Genomic DNA, 23,345 nt, shown 5'->3' with positions numbered 1-23,345 from the left:
CTGGAACGTCGAGCCTTCCCAGGACCAAGGGCCTCTCTGTCCATTGATTCTGAATGTAACCTGAATTGTCTTGTAGCTGTCTTTTACAGCCACATAAGAGCCGAAGGGGTTTACAACCCCATAGAAAGAAGAACAATATCAACCAGCCAGACTCCCAGAGTTCCCAGGGACTAAACCACCAACCAAAGAGTACACATGGAGAAACCCATGGCTCCAGTCTCATATGTAGCAGAGGACGGGCCTTATCAGGCATCGATGGGAGGAGAGGGCCTGTCAAGACTTGATGCCCCAGTGTAGGGGAATGCCAGGGCAGGAGGCAGGAGAGAGTGGTTGGGTGGGTGGGGGAGCACCCTCTTGGAGGTAGGGGGTGGATGGATGAGATGGGAGGGTTTCAGGAGGGGAAACTGGAAAGGGAATAACAATTGAAATGCAAATAAAGAAAATATCCAATAAAAGAAAAGAAAGAAGAAAAAAAGGAAAAAAAATAAAGAAAACTAGGCTTGGCTTCCAGGAAACTGTCTAGTGATATTTTAGGTTAGAAGATCTTTGGTATGTCTTTTCCAAATGACTTCCCTTACTGACATTTATTTTTTTGGCTCTTCTTCTCTTTCAGCTATTTTTACTATTTCTCTACTTCGTTTGAATACCATGTCTAAGTGTTGCACATGCTTTTTATTCTTTTTCTCTAGTCCTCACACCAAAAGAAGCCACTTTGATGATGCAAATCACATTCTCAACCTCCTCTCTAGTGTTGTTCATCACACGCTCAACCTCCTCTCTAGGGCCCCACACTCCTGTCTCATTAAACCCTTGTGCTCAGTTGAGAGGTTCTTCCATATTATGAGTCCTGCCAATCTCACATCCCTATCAAGTCCGTCGCTTCCTGACCTCATTCTATGAAACTGTTGTGTCCTGCATGTTTCTTTATTCTCCTATTTATACTCCCCAGTCTCTCTGTTGCTTCAATCCAGGATGCTTTATTCACAAGCACTTTTAACCTAGGTTTGAATTTCATTCATGTATCTGCAGAGATAAATAGGTATATTGTCTACTGTATGTAAAATTCTATTCAACTTTGTCTGTTTCCTTATTTGTATTTTTGTTTTTCTTTTTCATACTGCTATCCTTATCTCTTCTAAGATAGGTATGCAGTGTGTGTGTATGTGTGTGTGTGTGTGTGTGTGTGTGTATGTGTGTGTATTGTTTACTAATCATATTCCTCATGCTTGAACATTAACTTCATGAAAATTGTACGGAGGTGGAATTTTCAGGGCATGGCAGACATTCTGGCCTACAGACAGTGGATTTCTTTTGAATAGATGAATAACTAGCATCTACTTTCTATTCTTATAAGTTCAAAATTCTGAAACTAAGTTTTTTGCATCTTTGTCATAATTATATTGTCAGAAAATTTGGGAAAAATCAGGTACCTAAAGTATAACTCTTTCCTTAGGTAACACATGATCCTTGTGTAAGCACAAACTTTCAGTTTGATAAAACCAAGCACTAAATAAGAAAATGCTTAGTCAGCATACAATAATAATTTGTTTATTTTTAGCTTAGTAGAATACTTAAAAAGTTCTTAGCTAGCAGTTGATTAGATGTTAGATTTTTCTCTCAACTTCCTATTTTAACATAAAGAATTTCTGCAAAATATTTACTATTATTATCTCTGTTTTAGACATGAGATTGCTAGGTCAACAAACTAGTCAATACAAAATAGCTGGCGAAATAAAATTTATTTTCATTTTTATAAACTATGGAATAAATTAATCAGCATGCTATATTGACCACATAATTTTATTTTTTAAGTGAGAATTTCTACAGTGAAATAAATGTCTAGTGATAGTGTGATATCTTGGAGCGTGGTACAGTGTGGAATAGTGCTAGCATTGGTTTTACTATACTTAGAAGCAGTGCAAATTCTTTTAAAAGAAAAGATGACATGCTCATTTATAATAAAATGCAAAGTAACCAAAGATGCCCTTATTTTTTACTGTGAATTATGCTCTCTGAATTTTAAGACAATAGGACAGGCTTAAATTTATCATGAATTCTAGTGGCCCTAATTATAGTTAAAGAAACTCAAGACAACTTTTTAAAAGGAACTATAGAAAGCTTAAATTAAAAGTACATTCATCTTGTAAGAAAATTGATCATGTATTGTTTTTATTATAAGAAATGTTACGCAGACTCAGCTTTCACAGAATAAGTGTCCCATGACTACTCTGTATGACACAGCTACAGTAATGTTAAAGATACATAATTACTTTGTGCCGGGATATGTCTAAAAGTTTTACTATAGTCTTCTTCGTGTTTTTGATGCAAAAATCAAAACATTGCTCTTTAAAATATCCTAATTATTGAACAGCAGAACTCAATTTCAACCGTATTCTTTTTATCCTTAGAGAGCTTAAAACCTGTAAGTCTGGAGTCCACAGGATGTTCAAGAATAGGAGCGTGGGAGCATTTCCATGCAACATGCGCACTCCAGTTTTCAGAGAGTATCACTGAGGAACGTGTCTGCGGCTTCTCTGCGTTGTAAAGCAGCTTCGATTGCAGAGACAGGTTCTCAATAGTAACGCATACTTGGTTAAACTCTGAACGTCCTATCAGAAGGTCCATAAAACCTAGTGCAGGATCCGTGTCACACAAGTTAATTTCATTTCCGTCACTGTGAGTGCTGTACAGGTATATTGCAAATTGCAAAGAATCGCGGAGCCTGTGACCTATTATCAGAGCAGGAAATTACACGGGTCTCACAGCTGATCTGCAGTGTGCTGCTGTCACTGCTCTGCATTAATTTTTAAGTCGTTGGCCATTTGTAATAATTCTGTAAATGCACATCTTAGCAGTTTTTAGTCTAGACACGTTAAGCCCATGTGTATGGAATTTTCTTCCCATCATGTCAAGCAGTTACACTCAAGTCTAAAATTACGTTTTTTTTTATTGGACAATTTCACCTTGAACATTCTTCTAAGGGTTGGAAATACGATAGCCTCATTGTCCTGCTCCCTAATATTAAGGGGAAATTTATTCTGCAGAAAGTACAGTCGCTTAGCAATATATGAAAAGAAAGGCAGAGAAAATCTCTGATAATGCCTGCACTGGATTGTTTTCTTTTCTCAGTTTTATAGATTATGTGATGATTCACTACCCAACTTACTTGACCTCTTTACGGGTGTGATTATTGAATAATAAAAGGAACATTTTTTTCTTTTTTTCGCTGAGTGTGGTGGCACGTGCCTTCAATTCCAGCACTAGGGAAGCAGAGGCAGACTGATATCTCTGAGTTTGGGGCCAGCCTGGTCTACAAACAAGTCCAGGAAGGCAGGACTACACAAAGGGGGAGAAAGAGGAAACTTTTTATTTATAGTTCCAAATTGAATATATACACATTGCATTGTGTATATGAAGCCTCTATAATGAAAAGGAAAAGAAAATTCTTCTTATTCTTCTTTTCATATCAACATTTAAAAGAAAACCAAATTCAAATTGCAGATGGAGGTGGAAACATTTAATATTGTTCCATCTTGGTATGATACCGTACGTTAAATCTTATAATTTATTGAATATTTCACTTTTGTGTATGTAGGTATATTTGCCTGCATAGTGATTTTCCTTCATGGATGTCTATGCATCATGTTCATGCAGTGTCTACAGAGGATGACAAGGGCATTGCATCCTCTGAACTTATGGAGAATGTCCGTGAGCCACAAGGTTGATCCTGAGAACTCAACGTAGGTCCTCTCCAAGAACAACGCTCTGTAGCCCTGGTGTCCTATTTCCCGAATATCAGTTCTTGTCGGTAGGCATTCCCTTATGTTAGCCTGTCTTTAAAGTGCTTTTTTCACAGTTTAAAATGTAATCTCCTTTGCCCTAATACTGTATTCCTCATTTGTAAGTTCTTTGTCTTGCAAAATTCATGTCATCCTAAAAAACCCATTACTATAAATTTGTTGACACACATTTTATAAAGATTTCTTTCTCACCTGATCTCTTCTAAAGTACACTTGCAATGGGCCTGATCTCCAGTCAGTTAAGGACGATATCTGAGATAACTAAAGTTCTTATTGCTTTTAATCCAGTGCCTCATGGTACTGAGTCTCCATTTCTGCACTTTGTTAATTGCAATATGTCTGGCACTTGGCATATCATATGCCATTTAATTTTAGTTATTCTCCATGGGGTAGTAACTTTGTTTTTGGCACAGATGCTTCAGAATGGAAATTGATCCAAATAAGTAACCATCCATATATAAATCAGCACTATGGGAATAGAAATAGAAAAAAAATTATTGTTCTGACAGCCTTTCTCCATATTAGTGAGGAATATCCCTCTCAAAGGAAAAAACCCAAAGGTGATGGATTCGGACATCCAACATCCTCTTCCTCTCACCTCCACACGTGGGAATGTGTGTGTGTGCGCATGTGCATGTGCATGTGTGTGTTTATGTGCATTCTTTATATATAATAGTAAGAAATATACACTTAGAAGACACTTGTTCCTTAATGACAGGTACCCTGTCTCCTCTATTGTTGAATGTCAGTATAGTGTTTGGTGCATCATGGTTAGCCAATAATCATGGTTAGTGAAAGGACACCGTTTCTAATCAGAATACATTTCCACTTATTTACACACCAGCTCTTGTTTTCTTCTGATACTGCAAGTCCAAAGAAGAAATGAAATTTGTCTTAATATGAGGTCATACTGTTGGCATTTAGAGCGTATATTAAAGCAGCTCTTCATATCATGTCAAGAATCAATGAACAAGCATTAACTCAGCAAAGGTGACACTAAAACTGTCATCTAGACCTCTGCAGCACACCCTCTAAATATCTCCTCTTGCCTTGCCATAGAAGTTCCCTTCATCTCCTCCAGATCTCACCACGTGCCTCTCTTGAGATATGTCGAACAGAAGCAAATGAAGTATGCAGACCAATTCAGGCTCACTAGTGATCCTAGGCCCTTTCTAACTGTTAGCAACTGACTCGGATGACTGCCCTCTGCCAGTGCAACTCAGCTATGTAAAAGGATTCCATCTGGCTGCATCTTATTTCTACTGTGTGTAACTCATACCAGCACTGTGAACATTTTAGCTACCATCTACTTAATGCTTTCTTCTCATTAGAACTTCTTGCCCAGGATGCCTCTGTGTACTCCCTCAAAGAACAAGTACACCTTCATCGATTTTGTCTGCCAGCTCTGCATCATCTACTATCAACTTCCGGTTAATAGCCATAACAAAACTATCACAAATTATTTCACTTAACAATCCCCCAATGTTTCTAGGCCAGGCTTTACTTACAAAAATATTTAATTCATGTGTTTAAAGTTGATTAAAATATCTATTACTAGGGTATTTTAGAAATCACTGCCAAATATCATCCTATGAGTATAAGATATCCTATCTAAAATTAATTGTATTTCATTCATCACAGAGCAGATATGTTGGGTGGCATAGCCTATCTTCTTCCTGTGCGCTGTTGACATGATTTTGATAATACACAGTTCACATTTATTCCTGGTAGAAACACAGCCCTCTTATTAGATTTACACGGTTTTCTATAATAAGGTCTTATGACTCATTGTGGGAGGAGAAAAGCCTATCCAGGTGGGCTTCTGCATAGTACATGCCTACATCTTGGTGTACTGGGAGTACAAAATGAATTTGAAGTTCATGTTTAGCTGAATGCTAAACATGACATATTAGATAGTTTCACTATGACCCAGAATTTATAAAAGCTGGTATTGGAACATGGTGTCAAGTGACACCAGGACGCTGAACTTGTGAAGAAGTTGAACTAAGGAACAAGGAGAATGCTTCATTTCTCAAAGAAATATTTGTTACAATCAGCTAAGTCCTTGAATATCAGAACAAAATGAGAGCAAGTAGGGGAGGTATCCACCAAACAATGTGGTTTAGAAGTTGTTTGGTTAACAGCTGGCTAGAATCAAGAATCCCTGAAAGAACAGAGTTATACACATCACATAGACAAGACCCAGAGAATGGTAACAGTTCTAAGGTCTCCACATGGTTCTGCTTATTTCCAGCTGGTAGAAGTGGTCTGAAATGGCAGACACAGGTACAGTGGAAGTGAGTCATCTGTGGTTCTTGTGAATCATGGGATTTTATTAAACTAAAGAACTGAGACTGTGAATCCAGCTCAGATGTGCCGTAAAACCTCAAGACAGAACCCAAGACAGGCTCTCACAGTGGACCTAAGGATCCTATCTGCTCAAGCCTTCTGCGGACCTGGTGTCTTTAACAACATCCTGTTATAAGTGCAGACATTACCATGACCTACATAATATCCTGGGAATCCTAAATAGAGACCTTATGTCATTCATTCTTGATTGCTGTGCTCACTCAGGAACTTTTGCTGCCTTCCGTAATCAGCATCCCTAGTCTTTTTACCTTCTTATGGGCTTTCCCTTCTGTATCTTACATAAAAACAACTTCTGTGTTTCCTATTCACTTAGATTGTTCCATCCTTATCAAATGTCTAGAGGTTACAGTGGGCTGGGAGTTGTATATACAGACCTGGTCACCAGGATTTCCGGCTGTACCTCCTGAGTCATGACCCTTTTGACATTTCTCTCCTTGACTTTAGTCTAAGTCTTATTTTCAGTGCTGATTTCCTATCTTCTTCCCTCCTGATCCATTGAGCCCAAACATGATGCTGTTTACACTCACACGCTAAAAATAGTTTATTTTATAATTCTATTCATTTCAACTCTTATATTACTTGAACTTTTATATTAAACTCTTAAAAATATATCTCTGACTGTATCTTGAGACCTATGTACATACCTTTGTGATGAGAGTCAGCTAATAAAAGAATGTAAATGCAGAAATGCAATGATTCTGTTAACCTATCTCTGTCGTGAGCTTAGCAGTGACATCTTTAAAGTACAAGGTGCCTTTTCACACTTCAAATGCTGCTTCAGGGAGAGTGCTCAGATATTTCTGGGACAAATATTGAGGTATTTGCACTGGATAAAGCTGCACAAAGGGGAGAAATATATGTCTAAGAGGTATGGCTGGAGAAAGGAAAAACTCAAAACCATCTAATATCACAATCATTAGCATATTAGGAAAGCATATGTCTATGGCTTCCTGTGAACCATTGGAATCTGCAAATAATTTTAAACAGAATAATACTTTCAGTAACATTTTACTAAAACATAGTGGGTTTTATATGTGTTAAATATTTGAATATTTCACACCTTAGATAAAATGTATTGCCACTTTTATTGTTCTTATTCCCTGTTCTCAACTCCTTAAAAGGTTCTCCATGAGAGGAATTAATATCAGCCATAAATCAAGCCTTTATTAATATAATTGAGGTATATAGAACTGCCAGTTACTAGGTTAATTTTCAATTATTTATTAAAGGTTTTTGTTTTCTCGAAAGTACACAATTGAGTTTAGTGGATCTCAAGAACTTTGCTTTCTAGAAAATATTACTGAAATCTCCTGGGAAGAAGTTGCAAAATGATTTCTTAAGCACAGGGAATCTGAAGAGTGTTGTGGTTGCAGTGACCATGAAAAATAAGGATTTCAATCTGGGCTCTTCGACTAAATAATACAGATATTGAGTATGATACTGGAAAGCAGGTTAAACCTCCCAATTGACAATTTAGAGAATTTAAGAAATATTATAATATGTCCACGTCCTTGTCTAGATAAGGCAAGGTGATTTACTCCCTTCTTTAGTTGTGTTTTAAAGTAATGATGGGATTAAAAGATATGCCTAATGTTGCAAATTCTGTATTCACGTCTTTGTTACCTGTGTACTTTCTTTATGTTTGCCTTAGGACAATTAGTGTATGGTACAGTATTTTAACTATTTGTGCATAAGCATATTAGTTCTGAGGGGAGAGATATGTGGTAATGTTGGACATTCTACATCGATAAAACATGTACTTCCGAAAGGAGATTTAGCTGGCGATGCTGGCATTGCAGGTAGTAAGAAAAAATATTACTTTAGAGGTTATATTTCTGCCAGCAAGTGCCAGTTAGAGACTCTGGCTTTGTAAATGGTTGGAGATGGTGGCCCACCATCACTTACAGGCAATTAGGTCTTCATTACAAATTAATGAAGTGGTAATTGCTCCCTGCAACCTTCCCAGTGAAAAGCATGCTGGTGTTGTTTGCATTATCTTCAGGCAATTCATAATTCTGTACTCAAGAACTTGTGAAAGCTTGCCAAATTAAACTACAATAAGAATTTCATAATTAAAGTCATATTTTACATCAAATTAGGAAAATCTCTGCAGAATATGCTGTTTGAAGTTTAGCCACATGTGGCTTATTGTAAAAGAAATTTGCAAAGGATCCATTGATCAAAGTTAACATTCCTTTATTATTATGGGGAACATCAGATTTATAAATGGGAAGCCAACTGATTTTTTTCTCAATTCACAATGGCATGATCTAACTCTCTGCAAAGACACAGAATGTATTTGGAGTGGCATTGCTATTGAGTGTAGAACTCTACCACAAAACATTCATATCTGACACCAGAAATTTCTGGAACACCTAGTGCACACATTTTCCCTTCTAAAATTAAACTGATGCTTTAAGTTTCCTTTAACTGTGACTAGACAGCTATAGAAACTTTAACATAAACTCCTCAGAACCATTGAATCCTCTTCTATAAATTTCCTCTGAAAAGATTCGAATATAAGCCATATATGCAATGGATATTTGAAGATGTTCCTGGAGATTCTTTTAGTTACAGTAATTTGTTTGTTTGTTTGTATCTCAGTTGTGAGATGGTTTTAGAAGTCACAGGACCATTTTGGTATCTTCCTTTCACCATGAGCGCCCTGGAGTATGACACAAGGTCATGAGCATTGGTAGCAAGCACCTTCATTTGATGAGCATCTCCACCCTATGAATCTTGATAATGATTATAAGTATAATGTGGATATTTACTTTCCTTATTAAGATACATCTATGTTTTTTCTAAAGTTGTCTATAATAGTATCAATGTAGTTTTTCAAAATTATGTTGGTTATCATAATGAATTTAAGCCATTATTTTCTCAAGAAAGTTTATGTCCATGCTTCTATATACATCTCTGAATGTGTTAAAAATAACTTCTGCTGCAAGCCCCTATTGCATCATAATATTGTAAACAAGAAAGAAAAAATAATCCAAATTGTGATTATCACACTTGCAAGGTGTTCAAAATAGTTTTTTTGACAGTTTAAGCCTTCTAAAATAAATGATTCATATTTCTCCAGTTAAGACTTAAAAGTTAAATAAAAGTCTTTAATTACTTTTTCTTTTATTATAAATACCATTTTTCTCTCCTAGTATGTCCTGATTATAATATTCCTCTGTCTACTGCTCACAGCTCTTCCCCTTCTATCTGGTTTTACATCCTTTCTGTGTCTTACTAGAAGACAAACAGTAATGTAAAATATAACAAAAGAAAAACTAGTTCGTAAGAAATGGAGGACACAAATAAACAGAAGGAAAAAAAGCACAAGAGAAGGCACAAGAAACTGAAACCCACTTCTTCACATTCTCAGGAAGCTTATAAAAACATTAAACAGAAAAGCCAAAAAGCCATAACATATTTGCAAAGGACTTATTGGACAAAAAGATATGTATGCGCATGTGGTCATCAATTGGCAATTTGCTTCTGAGTTAGGGATCAGAGCATGTGCTCATTTCAAGTCTAGGAACCTATGTACTGCTGGCCCACCCAGGCCCTGCACATGCTGCCTCAATGTCTCTGAAACCCTATGTTCAACAATTATGTTAATTCAGAAGGCTTCATCCTCTCAGTGTCCTACATCATCTCTGACTCTTAATCTGTACCACCTCCAATTGCATGTGGGTTCTCTGTGCCCTGAGAAGGATTTGATGCAGTTATCCCATTTAGGACTGAGTGTTTGAAGGCCTCTTTCTCTCTCTGCATAATGTCTGGCTGTGAGTCTCTGTATTTGTTCCCACCTGCTGCTAGAGGAAGCTTTTCTGATGAGGGTAGAACAAGGACCAATCTACACGCATTATTACTACTTTTTTTGCTTGTTTTAGAATCATACTATTTTATTTCATCTTAGATTCCTAGGATTTCTAGTGTCAAGTTCATGGACACTCAAGCAGTGTTGAGTATGTGTTCCAGAGTGGAAACTGGGAAACGAGATAACATTTAAAATGTAAATAAAGAAAATATCCAATTTAAAAACAAGGACAGCTCCGGGGTTGGGGATTTAGCTCAGTGGTAGAGCGCTTGCCTAGCAAGCGCAAGGCCCTGGGTTCGGTCCCCAGCTCCGAAAAAAAGAAAAAAAAGAAAAAAAAAGGACAGCTAATATCTGCAAATAAGCAAATGCATACCATATTTGTCTTTCTGGATCTAGGTTACCTCAATCAGGGTGGTATCCATTTACCTTCAAATTTCAAGATTTTAAATTTTGAATGCCTGAGTGCAAATTACCCAAATTTTTCCTCCTCCTCCTCCTCCTCCTCCTCCTCCTCCTCCTCCTCCTCCTCCTCCTTCTTCTTCTTCTTCTTCATCTTTTGCCTTGAGGGAAAATGGGCTGTTTCCAGTCCTGGACTCTTTGAATAGAGCTGTAGGGAACATAGCAAGTGTTCTTGTGCTAGAGTGAATCATCCTTTGGGTATATGCCCAAGAGTAATACAACTGGACCTTGAGGTAGACCAATACTTATCTTCCTGAGGAACCACACTACTGACTTCCACTGTGGCTGTACAAGATAGAACTTCACCAGCAACGAATGAGTGTTTCCCTTACTCCACATCCTTACCAAGATGAGGTGTCACTTGTTTTACTGATCTTAGCCATTCTAGTAGGTGTAACATGATATCTTAAAGTACTTTTTATTTGAATTTCCCAGATGTTCAACATTTTTTACAGTCATTCTCAGCAACTCGAGTCTCCTTATGAGCATTCTCTGTTTATATCTGTGTCCCATTTTCAAATTGTGTTATTTGTTTTCTTGACTTCCAGTATTTTAGTTGTTTATACATTTTGGATATTAGTCCTCTAATGAATGTGTAGTTAGTTAAATCCTTTTCCCTTCTGTAAGCTGCTGCTTTACCCTAATGACAGTGTTTTTTGCCATACAGAAGTTTCTCAGATTCATAAATTCCCATTAAATAATTATTATTTTTCTTTTTTTCTTGGATATTTTATATTTTACAATTTAAATGTTAACCCCTTTCCGGGTCCCCTCCCCACCTACCTCCCCTCCCCCTGCTTCTATGAGGATGGGCCCCCTCCCAGTCTCTGGATGGCCTTTCCTTCAGTCTCTGCTCCACTCTTTGTCCCTTTATTTCCTTAAGACAGGAGCAATTCTGGATTAAAATTTTGAGAAGGGAGGGTGTCCCCATCCCCTAGTTAGGGGCCTTGCCTAACCTCTCCATAGGGTCTCTACAGGTTCTCCCTCCTCTTTGTTGGGCGTTTCAGCTAATCTCATCCCTGTTGGGTCCTGGGAGCCTCTTGCTGTCTAGGCATCTGAGATTTGCTGATGGCTAACCCCAGTTCCCCATCCCCTATTGCTACACACCTCTATTCAAATTCCTGACCCTCTGCATATCATCATCTCCTCTCATACCTGCTCCTGCTCCCTTTTTTCCCTCTTCTTCTTCTCTTCCTCCCAAGTCCCTCCCATCCTCTACCTCTGTGAGTATTTTGTTCCCCCATCTAAGAAGGAATGAAGCAGGGGGAGGAAGAAGGGAGGAGGAAAAGGGGATAACATTTGAAATGTAAATACATCAAATATCCAAGAATAATAAAATTAAAAAAAAATAAGGACTGAAGCATCCACATTTTGGTCTTTCTTCTTCTTGAGCTTCATATGGTCTGTGAATTGTATCTTCAGTATTCCAAGCTTTTGGGCTAATATTTATTTATCAGTGAGTGCATACCATGTGTGTTCTTTGTGACTTCATTACCTCACTCAAGATGATACTTTCTTTTTTTTTTTACACTTTTTTCTGGAACTGGGGACTGAACCCAGGGCCTTGCGCTTGCTAGGCAAGCACTCTACCGCTGAGCTAAATCCCCAACCCCAAGATGATACTTTCTATATCTACACTAATGTTCTATTAAGAAAGTCTTTTCCTGTGCCAATGAATTCACTTTCTCATCTATTAGGTTCAGTGTATCTGGTATTATAGTGAGATCTTTGAGCCATTTGGGATTGAGTTTTGTACAGGGTGATATATATATATATATATTTATGTATATATATATATATATACATATATATATATATATTCTTCTACACATAGCCATTCAGTTTTACCAGCATCCTTTGTTGAAGATGCTGTCTTCTTTCATGTATGCATTAGAGGCTTCTATCAGTGGATTCATTTGTGAGTCTTCAGCTTGATTCTGTTGATCGAAGTGTCCAACTTTAAGCAAATATTGTGCTTTCACACATTTAATTAAAGTTTTTCCAAAGATATTTTATAGTATTTGAGGTTATTGTGAAAGGTGTTGTTTCCTTGATTTAATTCTCACATTATTTGTCATTTGTATATAAGAGAGCTACTGAATGTTGTGAGTTAATTTAGTATCCAGCTATGTTGTCGAAAATATTTTACAGCTGTAGGAGTTTTTGCTTGAATTTTTTGAGTCACTTATTTATACTATCTTATCTGAAAATAAAGATACTTTTACTTCTTCCTTTGCATCCTCTTGGTCTTTTCAGTTTTGTTTTTTTTTTGTTTGGTGTGTGTGTGTGTGTGTGTGTGTGTGTGTGTGTGTGTGTGTGTGTGTGTATGTGTGCGTGTATGTTCAAAGAGAATTTAAGAACATATTACAATGAATACCATTAGGATTGACCTCCAAAATTTAAAAATTCTTTAACTTTTTTTCATTCTGAAAAGCAAATAAGGGACTTTGCCCATTATTGACAAGATTCTGCCATGGAACCACATGACTAGCACTAATAATAATTTCTTATGGTTTCAGGATCATAAATGATATCTTTATATATTATATGAAAATTAATGTTTAATTCATTTCTCAGTAGTCTTTTTGATGGAGTATTGCAAATATGAATAGCTCAAAATTTAGTAATTCTATTTTAGAACAAAAATCTACACTTGTTCTAGAACAATTGATCAATTAAACTTACAAATAAATTGTAGCAAAAGTATGATTGAATCATAGGTCCTCATTCATTCCAGGTTTTAATGTTGAAATGTTCAAATTCACATAATGACTTATCCCATGGCCTGTTCCTAAATTTCTAAAACCTTACAGTACAAAACAAATGTATTCATTCAATTATGAATTATTCTGTGTCACTGAACTCACCAAATCTTGTCAATAATAAATACACCTTAGAAGGTTAGGGTTTGAGTCACAGATCCCTACATGCATACCATAGAAATCCCGTCTTGTTTATCCTGTATCTCTTGTGATGCCTTGGCTCTCATCATGTGTTGACCATAGTTCCACTTATATCACTCATTCTGCCTCTCTCTTTTTGCTTTGTCACTTCAGTGGGAAGAGATCAGTGGTGTTGATGAGCATTACACACCAATCAGGACTTACCAGGTATGCAATGTCATGGATCACAGCCAAAATAATTGGCTGAGGACAAACTGGGTGCCGAGAAACTCAGCTCAGAAGATCTATGTGGAGCTAAAGTTCACACTGCGGGACTGTAACAGCATTCCATTGGTTTTGGGGACGTGCAAGGAGACCTTTAACCTGTACTACATGGAGTCTGATGATGATCACGGTGTCAAATTCCTAGAGCATCAGTTTACAAAGATTGACACCATCGCCGCTGATGAAAGTTTCACTCAAATGGATCTCGGGGACCGCATTCTAAAACTCAACACTGAGATTAGAGAAGTGGGACCAGTCAATAAAAAGGGGTTTTATTTGGCCTTTCAAGATGTTGGTGCTTGTGTTGCCTTGGTGTCTGTGAGAGTGTACTTCAAAAAGTGCCCATTTACAGTGAAGAATCTGGCTATGTTTCCAGACACAGTGCCCATGGACTCCCAGTCCTTGGTGGAGGTTAGGGGCTCTTGTGTCAATAATTCCAAGGAGGAGGACCCTCCCAGGATGTACTGCAGTACAGAAGGTGAATGGCTGGTCCCCATTGGCAAGTGCACTTGCAATGCTGGGTATGAAGAACGAGGGTTCATATGCCAAGGTAAGAGCCTTCTCCTTTCTTTCTAGTTGAATTCGTTTCCTGTGAGTTCATTTATTATAAAGTAATGGAAATAAATTAACCTGATCTGATCTCACTTGATAGCACAACATGGCTCTGAATGAGTAGTCAATTCATATGCTAAATTATCTCATTGATGTGTTGATTCATGATCTGTTGTGAAATATTTTTGGGTCTAACTCTCGAGTTCTAGGCTGCACCCTGTAGAGGTTCCTTTTTTTTTTTTTTTAGTTTATTTCTTTAGTTTGCAGGATGCATGCACACCATGGTACATTAGTATTAAATGCATTAAGACAGTCTAAGGAAGCGAGCTCTCCTGTTAAGATTTGGGTCCTGGGTATCAAACTCAGCTTTCCAGGCTTGACGACAGAGATCTTTAGCGGCTCAGCCATCTTCTTGGCACGTTTGAGGTTTGCTTGTTAGCTAATGATTGATGGTGGTCTATGGGCAACAATTGAAATGCAATACATCTGCTTTTTTAATATAGAAGGTGAAAACATATTTGACACTCAAATAATCTAATTATAACAGAATTAGATATTATGGTAACTATAACTTGTTTCATTTATTCAGTAATATTTTCCTAAATTTATAAAGTATGGTGTGGTATTCAATGAAATTTGGCTGCTAAGAGGATACTTAAATGCTTAAGAAAACCATTTTATTTAAAAATCCAGGACTAATGTGTTTCTATTTGCTTTTTAGTGGTGTTTTAATTTGTTGTTGTTTAGGTGGGAAGAAAATACGAAGTTCCATGGGTAAGGAGGCAGGAAGAATCTGGGGAGTAGTTAAGGAAGGGAAAATATAGTCAATAAATATTGTATGAAAAAAATTAAGTAAAATATTTTTAAAAATTCTAAATTGTAAAAAGATTATCTGTCCCCAATATTTTACTTTTCTTTAACTTTAAACATTATATGTATTTTCCCTAAACTTACATAATACATATTTTATGCTTTAAATAATATTAGAAAACCTGAATTCTGTCATCAGTTTGAGTTTGTTTTTTTTAAAGAATCTGTGTATTTGATGTAAAAATAACTAAAACATTTTTCATATAAAATTATACATATATCAGACATATAAGATTATAAGATTATACTCCTATTACATTGAAAATTCAATATGTGAATTTTGACTACTAGAATATGCTGAAAGCATTATTTATATTGAAGACTACTAATATAGGAGAATATTAGTAGACAGCCATGTGGCCTGTGCTCATTTTCACACTTTTATTTGCTGTAGACTCTGTATAGGATAAAGTCTGTCATTCAGTTACAGACATTCAGAATCACTGTTCAGAGTCCATGTGAAGAAATGATGCACCCAGGTCTCCAGAATACTAACTAGTGCTCTTAACCACTGAACTTTTCTTCTAGCCTCTGTTTTCATTTAGAAGCACATTTCTTCTTCTTCTTTTTTGAACCTAACGCATCATTGTAACCTTTATTTTTGTTTTGGAATTCATAGCTTCACTTTAACTCCTAGTGCAGTAGCATTGAGACCGAGATAGGTAAACAAAGGGGTTGGACCTGAAGACTAAGGCTTCAGTGTCAGCTGCCTTGCTTTCCCTTTTGCCTAACAGTGACAGAGAAGGGGAAATGAAAGTGTATGTTCTTTGTGGGTGTAGTTGAAGAAAATAAGAGCGCGAAGCATTTGCACAAAGCAATAAGGGACCTACTGCAAGCCTCTTAGGCATCTGTTTATTTTTGTGATCATTATTTTTTCTTTTGTTTTCAGAAATTTAAGAATGAATAGCTACTTAAAAGATCATTTTTGGGTTCAGTAAACTATATCTTGGTGGCAACTCATAAAATCCGGATTTCATATTGTCAAGAATCGTACACTTGTGAAACGTTCTGTGAAATGCAATTCAGTAAGCGTCCCTCACTTTACTTCCATTTTATATTTTATTTGTTAGTACAAAATAAGAATATGCCAGACACAGGAGAAATGCAGGTAAATAAATCATCAGATCTACATTCCAGGAGCTCACAGTCCACTCAGATTCAGAGATTCGTAAATTAATGGTATTAGTAGAAGCCAGACAAATAACTATTCTGTCCTGTGCACAATAAGTCTTGACAATATAGTAGAGAACATTCATATTAAAGATTTCAGAACTAAACATAAACATTGCTAACTGTGGCTTTGCGTTTTGTTTAGACTCTTTCTTATTTGCTTACAAACTATTGGAATAGGAAGAAGAAAAAGAAAGAGTTGTCCCTAGTGAATCTTAGATAGTCTAGAAGACAAGGTTCCCATTTGTTACCATGTCACATATACTGTATCACAATACTGCAATTACCAATTCTACAGAAGGCACATGAGAATGGTTTTATGTTAGTCCATAGCACAGAATGCCTTTCAGAAAGATTCAAATTTCATTTCTACGCCATTTCCTAACATAATTATTGTAGTATGCCTATTATTTTTCTAATCTCGACAGTTAATTAGGATACTTAATGTTAAGTGATCTGAATGACAAGAATGTGGCAGGACAATTACACCAATATAAAGGTTTTGTTTACAACCAACACATCCATCAATTTTGAATAGAAACAAAATAGCAAACTCCAGAGGCAAAATTATGACTATGGGATTTTTAGTGTACATAGTTTATATTTTTATGACAATCCAGTTTTTACGTAATGTTAAACTAAGTCATTAAGATATGCCAACTTTCAGGTTGAACATTAGAAATCAAATGACAAATACCATCATTGATAAAATAATCTGTTTTGTACTTCAAAAATGTATATGTTGGGGCTGGAGAGATGGCTTGGTAAATTAGTGTATTAGCTGCTCTTGTGGAGTTTAGTTTCCAGTACCTATGATGGGTATCTTATATCCACTTATCTGCAGTACCAGGTCATTCGAATTCCTCTTCTAGCCTCAGCATGTGGCGCGTGCGCACACACACACACACACACACACACACACACACACAGAGAGAGAGAGAGAGAGAGAGAGAGAGAGAGAGAGAGAGAGAATCAGAGAGACAGACAGACAGAAATTCTTAAAATTAAAATGTATATACATTTGTCTTATCTTTAAAATGTTCATCAGTGCCTATGAGAGAAAATAGAGATTTAACACATTAAACATAAATTAATTATAGTTCAATGCGCCCTTCCCCAGTACTCTGGATCTCAAGGCAGTCCATTGTTCTGAGTATGATCAGCCAGAGTTACTCTGTGTGTTTCACATTAGGCTGGGCTGTGTGATGAGATTCTGTCTTATACTTTTAAAAAAGGCAATAAAATACAAACTAACAAGGACTCTAGAAAGTGATCTACTGGTGCTACTATAGAAGGAGATATGGGTAAAGGGGAAAAGTTACAAGATACTAAGACTCTCTGCATTGAGATGCAATAGTAAGATGCTAATCTTCCTTTTTTCTAAAAATTTGAACAATAGATTCTTTTCTCATACAATATATCCTGATTATAGTTACCCATTTCTCTACTTTGCCCACTTCCTCCCCATTGCATCTGCTCTTTGAATAAATTTCCTTTTAGTTTCTCTTTGGGAAAGAACTTTCTTTTTTAATTTATTTTATTTATTTATACTCCAGATTTAATTTCCCTCCCGGTCCCACCCCCAACTGTTCCACACCATCTACCTCCTTCCCCACCCCACCCACCCCACCAAAACTCTAAAATTCTTGCTTCATATCTTGTCCTTGTTCCTTTATGAGGGTCCAAAAGATGAAGTCCAGAAAGACTGAGGAAATCCCGCACCTTGATAAACCAGTGATCATTCAGTGGCAGAGAATGAGATAGGAAGGAAATATCGCTAATAAAGAAAACTTTCAATAGTTGCTTGCCAAAAAAAGTATGAAAACAGAAAATTTGTATTCCAGAGAATAATGAACACTTATTACATTTAATGCAGGGAATAGATGTCTGTAGGAAGGACCTGCCTCAGCATACACCACGAGGAGTAAGGAGAGAATGAGGAAGGAAAGTACTCATTCATCCAGCAGCTTGGCTCCCCAGAAGCTCTTCTAAGAATCTGCTCTGCTCAGGTCACCCAGGGCTCACGGTTAAAGGAAGAGGAAATCGTTGCATCTCTTTTGCAATGGATGAAATTTAAGTCTTGTCTGAACTACATTCTAGTATGAAATATAAATTACTACTTCAGTACTAGAATGATATCCAACTATAAACGAGGCTTGTCATAGGCCTAACTCCAGCACTGCAAACCAATAAAAATAAATAAATAAAAATTAAAATTAATGAATTTAAATACGCTAAATATAAAACAATTTTGTAAAGCAATATATTTTTCTTTTAGCATTAAGTTACCTATAATAATTATATATCAGCATATATCTACACCAGCTTTTTGGGAATTTTACAATTTTGCATTGATTCCAAGGAAACACTATAGTCCTTTCGCCTGTTTTTTCTTTTTTCTTTTTAATCCCTGCTAATGAATTGTATTATCTGGTTCTGTTTTGTTCTGAAAAATGAAAATGGAATGTTGATGGATTTTTATATGGTCAATTAATTACATTTGAGGCAGATACTAGGAGGTTATTATAAATACTCCTGCTCATACAAAATTTGTTTAGACTTAGTGTACCAAAAACCTTATTAATGTCAGGAGGCATCTGTTGCTTTGTGTTTTATCTACAAGCTCATTGTAGAATGTTATCTTTGTTCCATGTTCTGTTACATTAGATGTTTAATAGAAAAGTGTGTTTGATATAATATTCCAAGACAGCAAGACTTTATTTTAAATGACTGTTCAAAATTGTTTTCTTTACTGCTGACTGAAGATACAAACTTTCCCTCTTGACTCTTTTCTATGCCAGCTCAGAAACTCTTAGAACAGCTGTCAGGTTTCAAGTAACCGGGTGACTTAAGGATTCATTTGGCTGATTAGAGGAAACACGAAGTAAAGACTTCACTGGAATATTTTGGTGCTTTTGGAGTATATGCGCATGGCCATAGGCACTGTCTAGAACTTCAAAATGCTTTGATACTTGAAAAATTTATGAAAAAAATGCCTTCCAGTGATTTCCAAAGAGGAGATTCCTTGGGGAGAAAGACTATAAATATCTTTTTGACACTTCGTTCCCAGAATCTAGCAGAGACCAAGTAGACTCTCAACTGCAAACTGATAAGACAAAAATAACTGCATTTTCTGACAACTAAATAGTGTTACCATGCAAGTCCTCAAGAGAACTTAGTTTATATCATTTATCTTAAAACTTCTAGGAGATTCATTATTTTACACAAATAAAAGCATGGGTTTGTGTAGTTTAAAATGAGCACTTTATCTTCTAGGCCAGATTGATGTACAAATAATAAAGTGTAGAGTCATCTAAGCACCATTAAAGGATAACAGATAGATTGTACAAAGGAATAATGGTATTTGAAATAATTTTCTCTTTTATATATTTTGATTAGTGTTTTATTCTCTACAGAAAATAATTCCTGCTTAATTTATGGCTCTATACAATGAAGAACTAGTATCTTTTGAAAACTCTTAATATTTGAGACTTTTATTCATTTTGCTTGCACAGTTCCCACTTACAGCATTGATCCTTCCTCTATTTAATTTTTAACATGGTAATTAACTTATTTAGAACTAATGGTTTTAACTTGAGTATTTAGATTATTTCTCTGTTTAAGATGATAGCTCCTTACTTTTACTGTCTTTAATATTTACATAAACATATCTTTTAAAATAGTGGATTTATTTTGCTGTTAGTAGCTAATAGTATAGTATTTTCAAATAATGAATTAACAGATGTGTTATGACATCTCAGTAACTTGATTTTATTTAGGATCATATAACTTCTCACAACTTTATATAAAAAGTTATTGAAACCTTAGCTTGAAGCTAAAACTTCAGTGAGCCAAGCTTTGTGGTTTAGTTTTTATTCAGTTGTTCTATTTAGTAAGTGTTCTTGTCTCCAACAAGTGTGTGTGAAATGTCACGTGCTAATCTGATTCTTCATCCATAAATGGAAAGACCACGATATTACTAATGAAGATCTTGCATTTCTCACTCTATAATATCCAGCAGTATGTTAAAGATAACATCATTATTGTCACCTATCAGCATCTCTGAAATACATTAGCCTTCCTCTCTTCCTAATCCGTTTCATTACTTAAATAAGAAAGCCACATTTGGTATTCTTTTTGTTAGCTCTTACTGGTCTTGACAAGATAAATATTATCAATGGATTTATTTAGTTAAGCATTTATTATCATCCCATCATTATCCAGTTTCTATCAAAGAGCATGGTTTTCCTTTCTGAAGAGATTTCATTTTTGCCTGGGGCTGTAGATTAATGTACAGTTCATGAATAGTATAGGTTGCCGGAATCAGACAATTCTGAGCTTGTCCCAGAAAGACAGAAAAGTTAGGGGAGGGAGAGAGAGAGAGAGAGAGAGAGAGAGAGAGAGAGAGAGAGAGAGAGACAGAGAGACAGAGAGACAGAGAGACAGAGAGACAGAGAGAGACAGAGACAGAGGAGACAGAAAGAAAGAGGAAACCAGACAGACAGAGACAGTTTCAGAGTCAGTGAGACAGAGACAGAGAGACAGGGAAAGAAAAAGAGAGCTCATTTTAGTCCTATAAAAGTTATTCAACCTAATCCTGAATATTTTTTCTATAGTTAGCTTTTAAAGGTATTTAAAAAAGGTATTTTTGAATTTATTCCCCCAAATTTCATACATGTATGCAATGTATCTAAATTTTCACCATTTTCCTAACTCTTCTGGCCCATCCCATCTTCCTGTTATTTTTGTAAGTTTTTCTCTTTATTATTGCAAACATCAGTCACTTTATAATTTTCCCATAAATTATTTGATCCACTGCCATTTTACATAGCATGAGCCTTTTCAAGGACTATTCCAAATATTCTATAAACTTATAGATGGATATTTTTATTGTCCATTCGGAAACAGATTTGAAATGACATGATGCAGTAAAATTTTTTTAAAAATATATAAGTTAGTATTAAAAATATGGCTAAAATATGTTAAAATGTGTAAGATAGTTAATTTTCAAAAACACTAATACTATTTTTTAAACATGCTTCTCTCATAACCTATGCTGTTAAAGGGGTTGGTTGGACATAAGGCCCTTGGTTTGAGGGAATCATACAACTCAGAAATCATGAAGGCAAGGACACATATGTTGAAGGCATTGACTTGACTGTGGGAGAAAGCCTTGCCTTGTTTTGTATATTCTACATGTTCAGTCAGAATCCCTTACATACTGTGAAAATGGTGGAAAAACTGAAAGTTATGGAAAGTATGTGCCACATGATCTCACATGAATAACTACATGATATTACAGGAAATAGTCAATCAAATTATGTCACTGTGCTACCTAGAAAGTAATTAAGGTAAAAAATTTTCAAATAGAGAATTGTAGCAGAAGGGATCATATTTGATTTATGATTTCTTATGGTATTATGATTTATCTTTTGAGTCTGGCTAGTGACAAACAATATAAATTTCACTCCTATAGGTGTATGTTTAGGATATTAGAAAGATCTGTGAGTTCTTTCTTCTTAATAGACTATAAATCATATTTTTAAAGTAGTCAGAGATAATTTAATTTCAAACATATGTAGGAGGCACACAACCGTGGTTATCCTTGGGAAAGAGAATCTTAATCTAACTATTGCAATACTCTATACTAATCAAGGACTAGCAATGTACACTACAAATAACCTTAAAATTTGCTAGGAGTTCTACAAATGTTAGAAAAATTAATCAGAGCTTTTAAAATGTTTTCATTTAGTTCTATAGTCTCTCTCTGTCTCTGTCTCTGTCTGTCTTTCTCTCTCGCTCTCTGTGAGTGTATTTGTGTGTGTGTGTGAGTGTGTGTGTGTGTGTGTGTGTGTGTATGTGTGAATGTGAGTGTACAAAATGTACCATGGAGGTCAGAGAACAAATTACAGAAGTTGCTTCTTTCTGACCACTATGTAGGTTGCAGCAACAGAACTTGGTTCATGAGGTTTGGCAGCAATCACTTTCTCTCTGAGCTGCCTCTCAAGGGTTGCTATCAAGCACATTCTAACTCACAATCATAACTAAATACTTGTTATTTTAGGCAAATATGGATTTCTCACTATGCATGGATTAGCATTAACTGCATAATGTTATAAACTCAGAGATGAAAGTGATAACATAACTCTTCCTTATTCCAACCTAGAAATATGTAGGGCAATACCTCCTTGAGGAAACCAAGCTCCTGTTTTCTTTATCATTGTCATCTCTTTTATTATAACCACTGCTATTATGGTTAGAATTATTAATATGTAAACTTCTCTAGATGCCTAGAACAAATGAAACTCAAGACAGATGATCAAAATGTGAATGATTCACTCCTTTTTAAAAAGGGGAACAAGAATACCCTTGGCAGGGAAGAGAGAGGCAAAGATTAAAACAGAGACTGAAGGAACACCCATTCAGAGCCTGCCCCACATGTGGCCCATACATATACAGCCACCCATATAGACAAGATGGATGAAGCAAAGAAGTGCAGACCGACAGGAGCCGGATGTAGATCGCTCCTGAGAGAAACAGCCAGAATACAGCAAATACAGAGGCGAATGCCAGCAGCAGAGCACTGAACTGAGAATAGGACCCCCGTTGAAGGAATCAGAGAAAGAACTGGAAGAGCTTGAAGGGGCTCGAGACCCCAAAAGTACAACAATGCCAAGCAACCAGAGCTTCCAGGGACTAAGCCACTACCTAAAGACTATACATGGACTGACCCTGGACTCTGACCCCATAGGTAGCAATGAATATCCTAGTAAGAGCACCAGTGGAAGGGGAAGCCCTGGGTCCTGCTAAGACTGAACCCCCAGTGAACTAGACTATGGGAGGAGGGCGGCAATGGGGGGAGGGTTGGGAGGGGAACACCCATAAGGAAAGGGAGGGGGGAGAGGGATGTTTGCCCGGAAACCGGGAAAGGGAATAACACTCGAAATGTATATAAGAAATACTCAAGTTAATAAAAAAAAGAAAGAAAGAAAAAAAAGAAAGAAAGAAAAAAAAACTTCTCAGAGCTTCCAGATGCTCTTTATGTTCCAGGATTCAAAGGTGTAAATAGCAATTGAAATAAATCTTGACTAACAAATGTGTGGCCTTTGGGGAACATTTTCATTTGAGTCATGAACCAAACAT

At 36.3% G+C, this 23,345-nt stretch overlaps 1 protein-coding gene across 6 annotated transcripts in view; it reads left to right on the top strand.

Annotated features, from left to right (window-relative positions):
• Epha3 (Eph receptor A3) overlaps positions 1 to 23,345 on the top strand; it is a 335,681-nt gene that overhangs the window by 73,424 nt on the left and 238,912 nt on the right. For 4 of the 6 annotated variants that reach the window (XM_006247976.5, XM_039088234.2, XM_006247977.5 and 1 more), the window contains exon 3: positions 13,500 to 14,160. In XM_006247976.5, the coding sequence (XP_006248038.1) occupies positions 13,500 to 14,160 (661 nt within the window). The other 2 variants (XM_039088235.2, XM_039088236.2) reach the window with 2 other exon arrangements.

This window comes from Rattus norvegicus, chromosome 11 (assembly GCF_036323735.1).
Source record: "Rattus norvegicus strain BN/NHsdMcwi chromosome 11, GRCr8, whole genome shotgun sequence".
NCBI lineage: Eukaryota > Metazoa > Chordata > Mammalia > Rodentia > Muridae > Rattus > Rattus norvegicus.
Note: the sequence above shows the minus strand (reverse complement) of the source record. Positions and strands in the feature narration are given on the sequence as shown.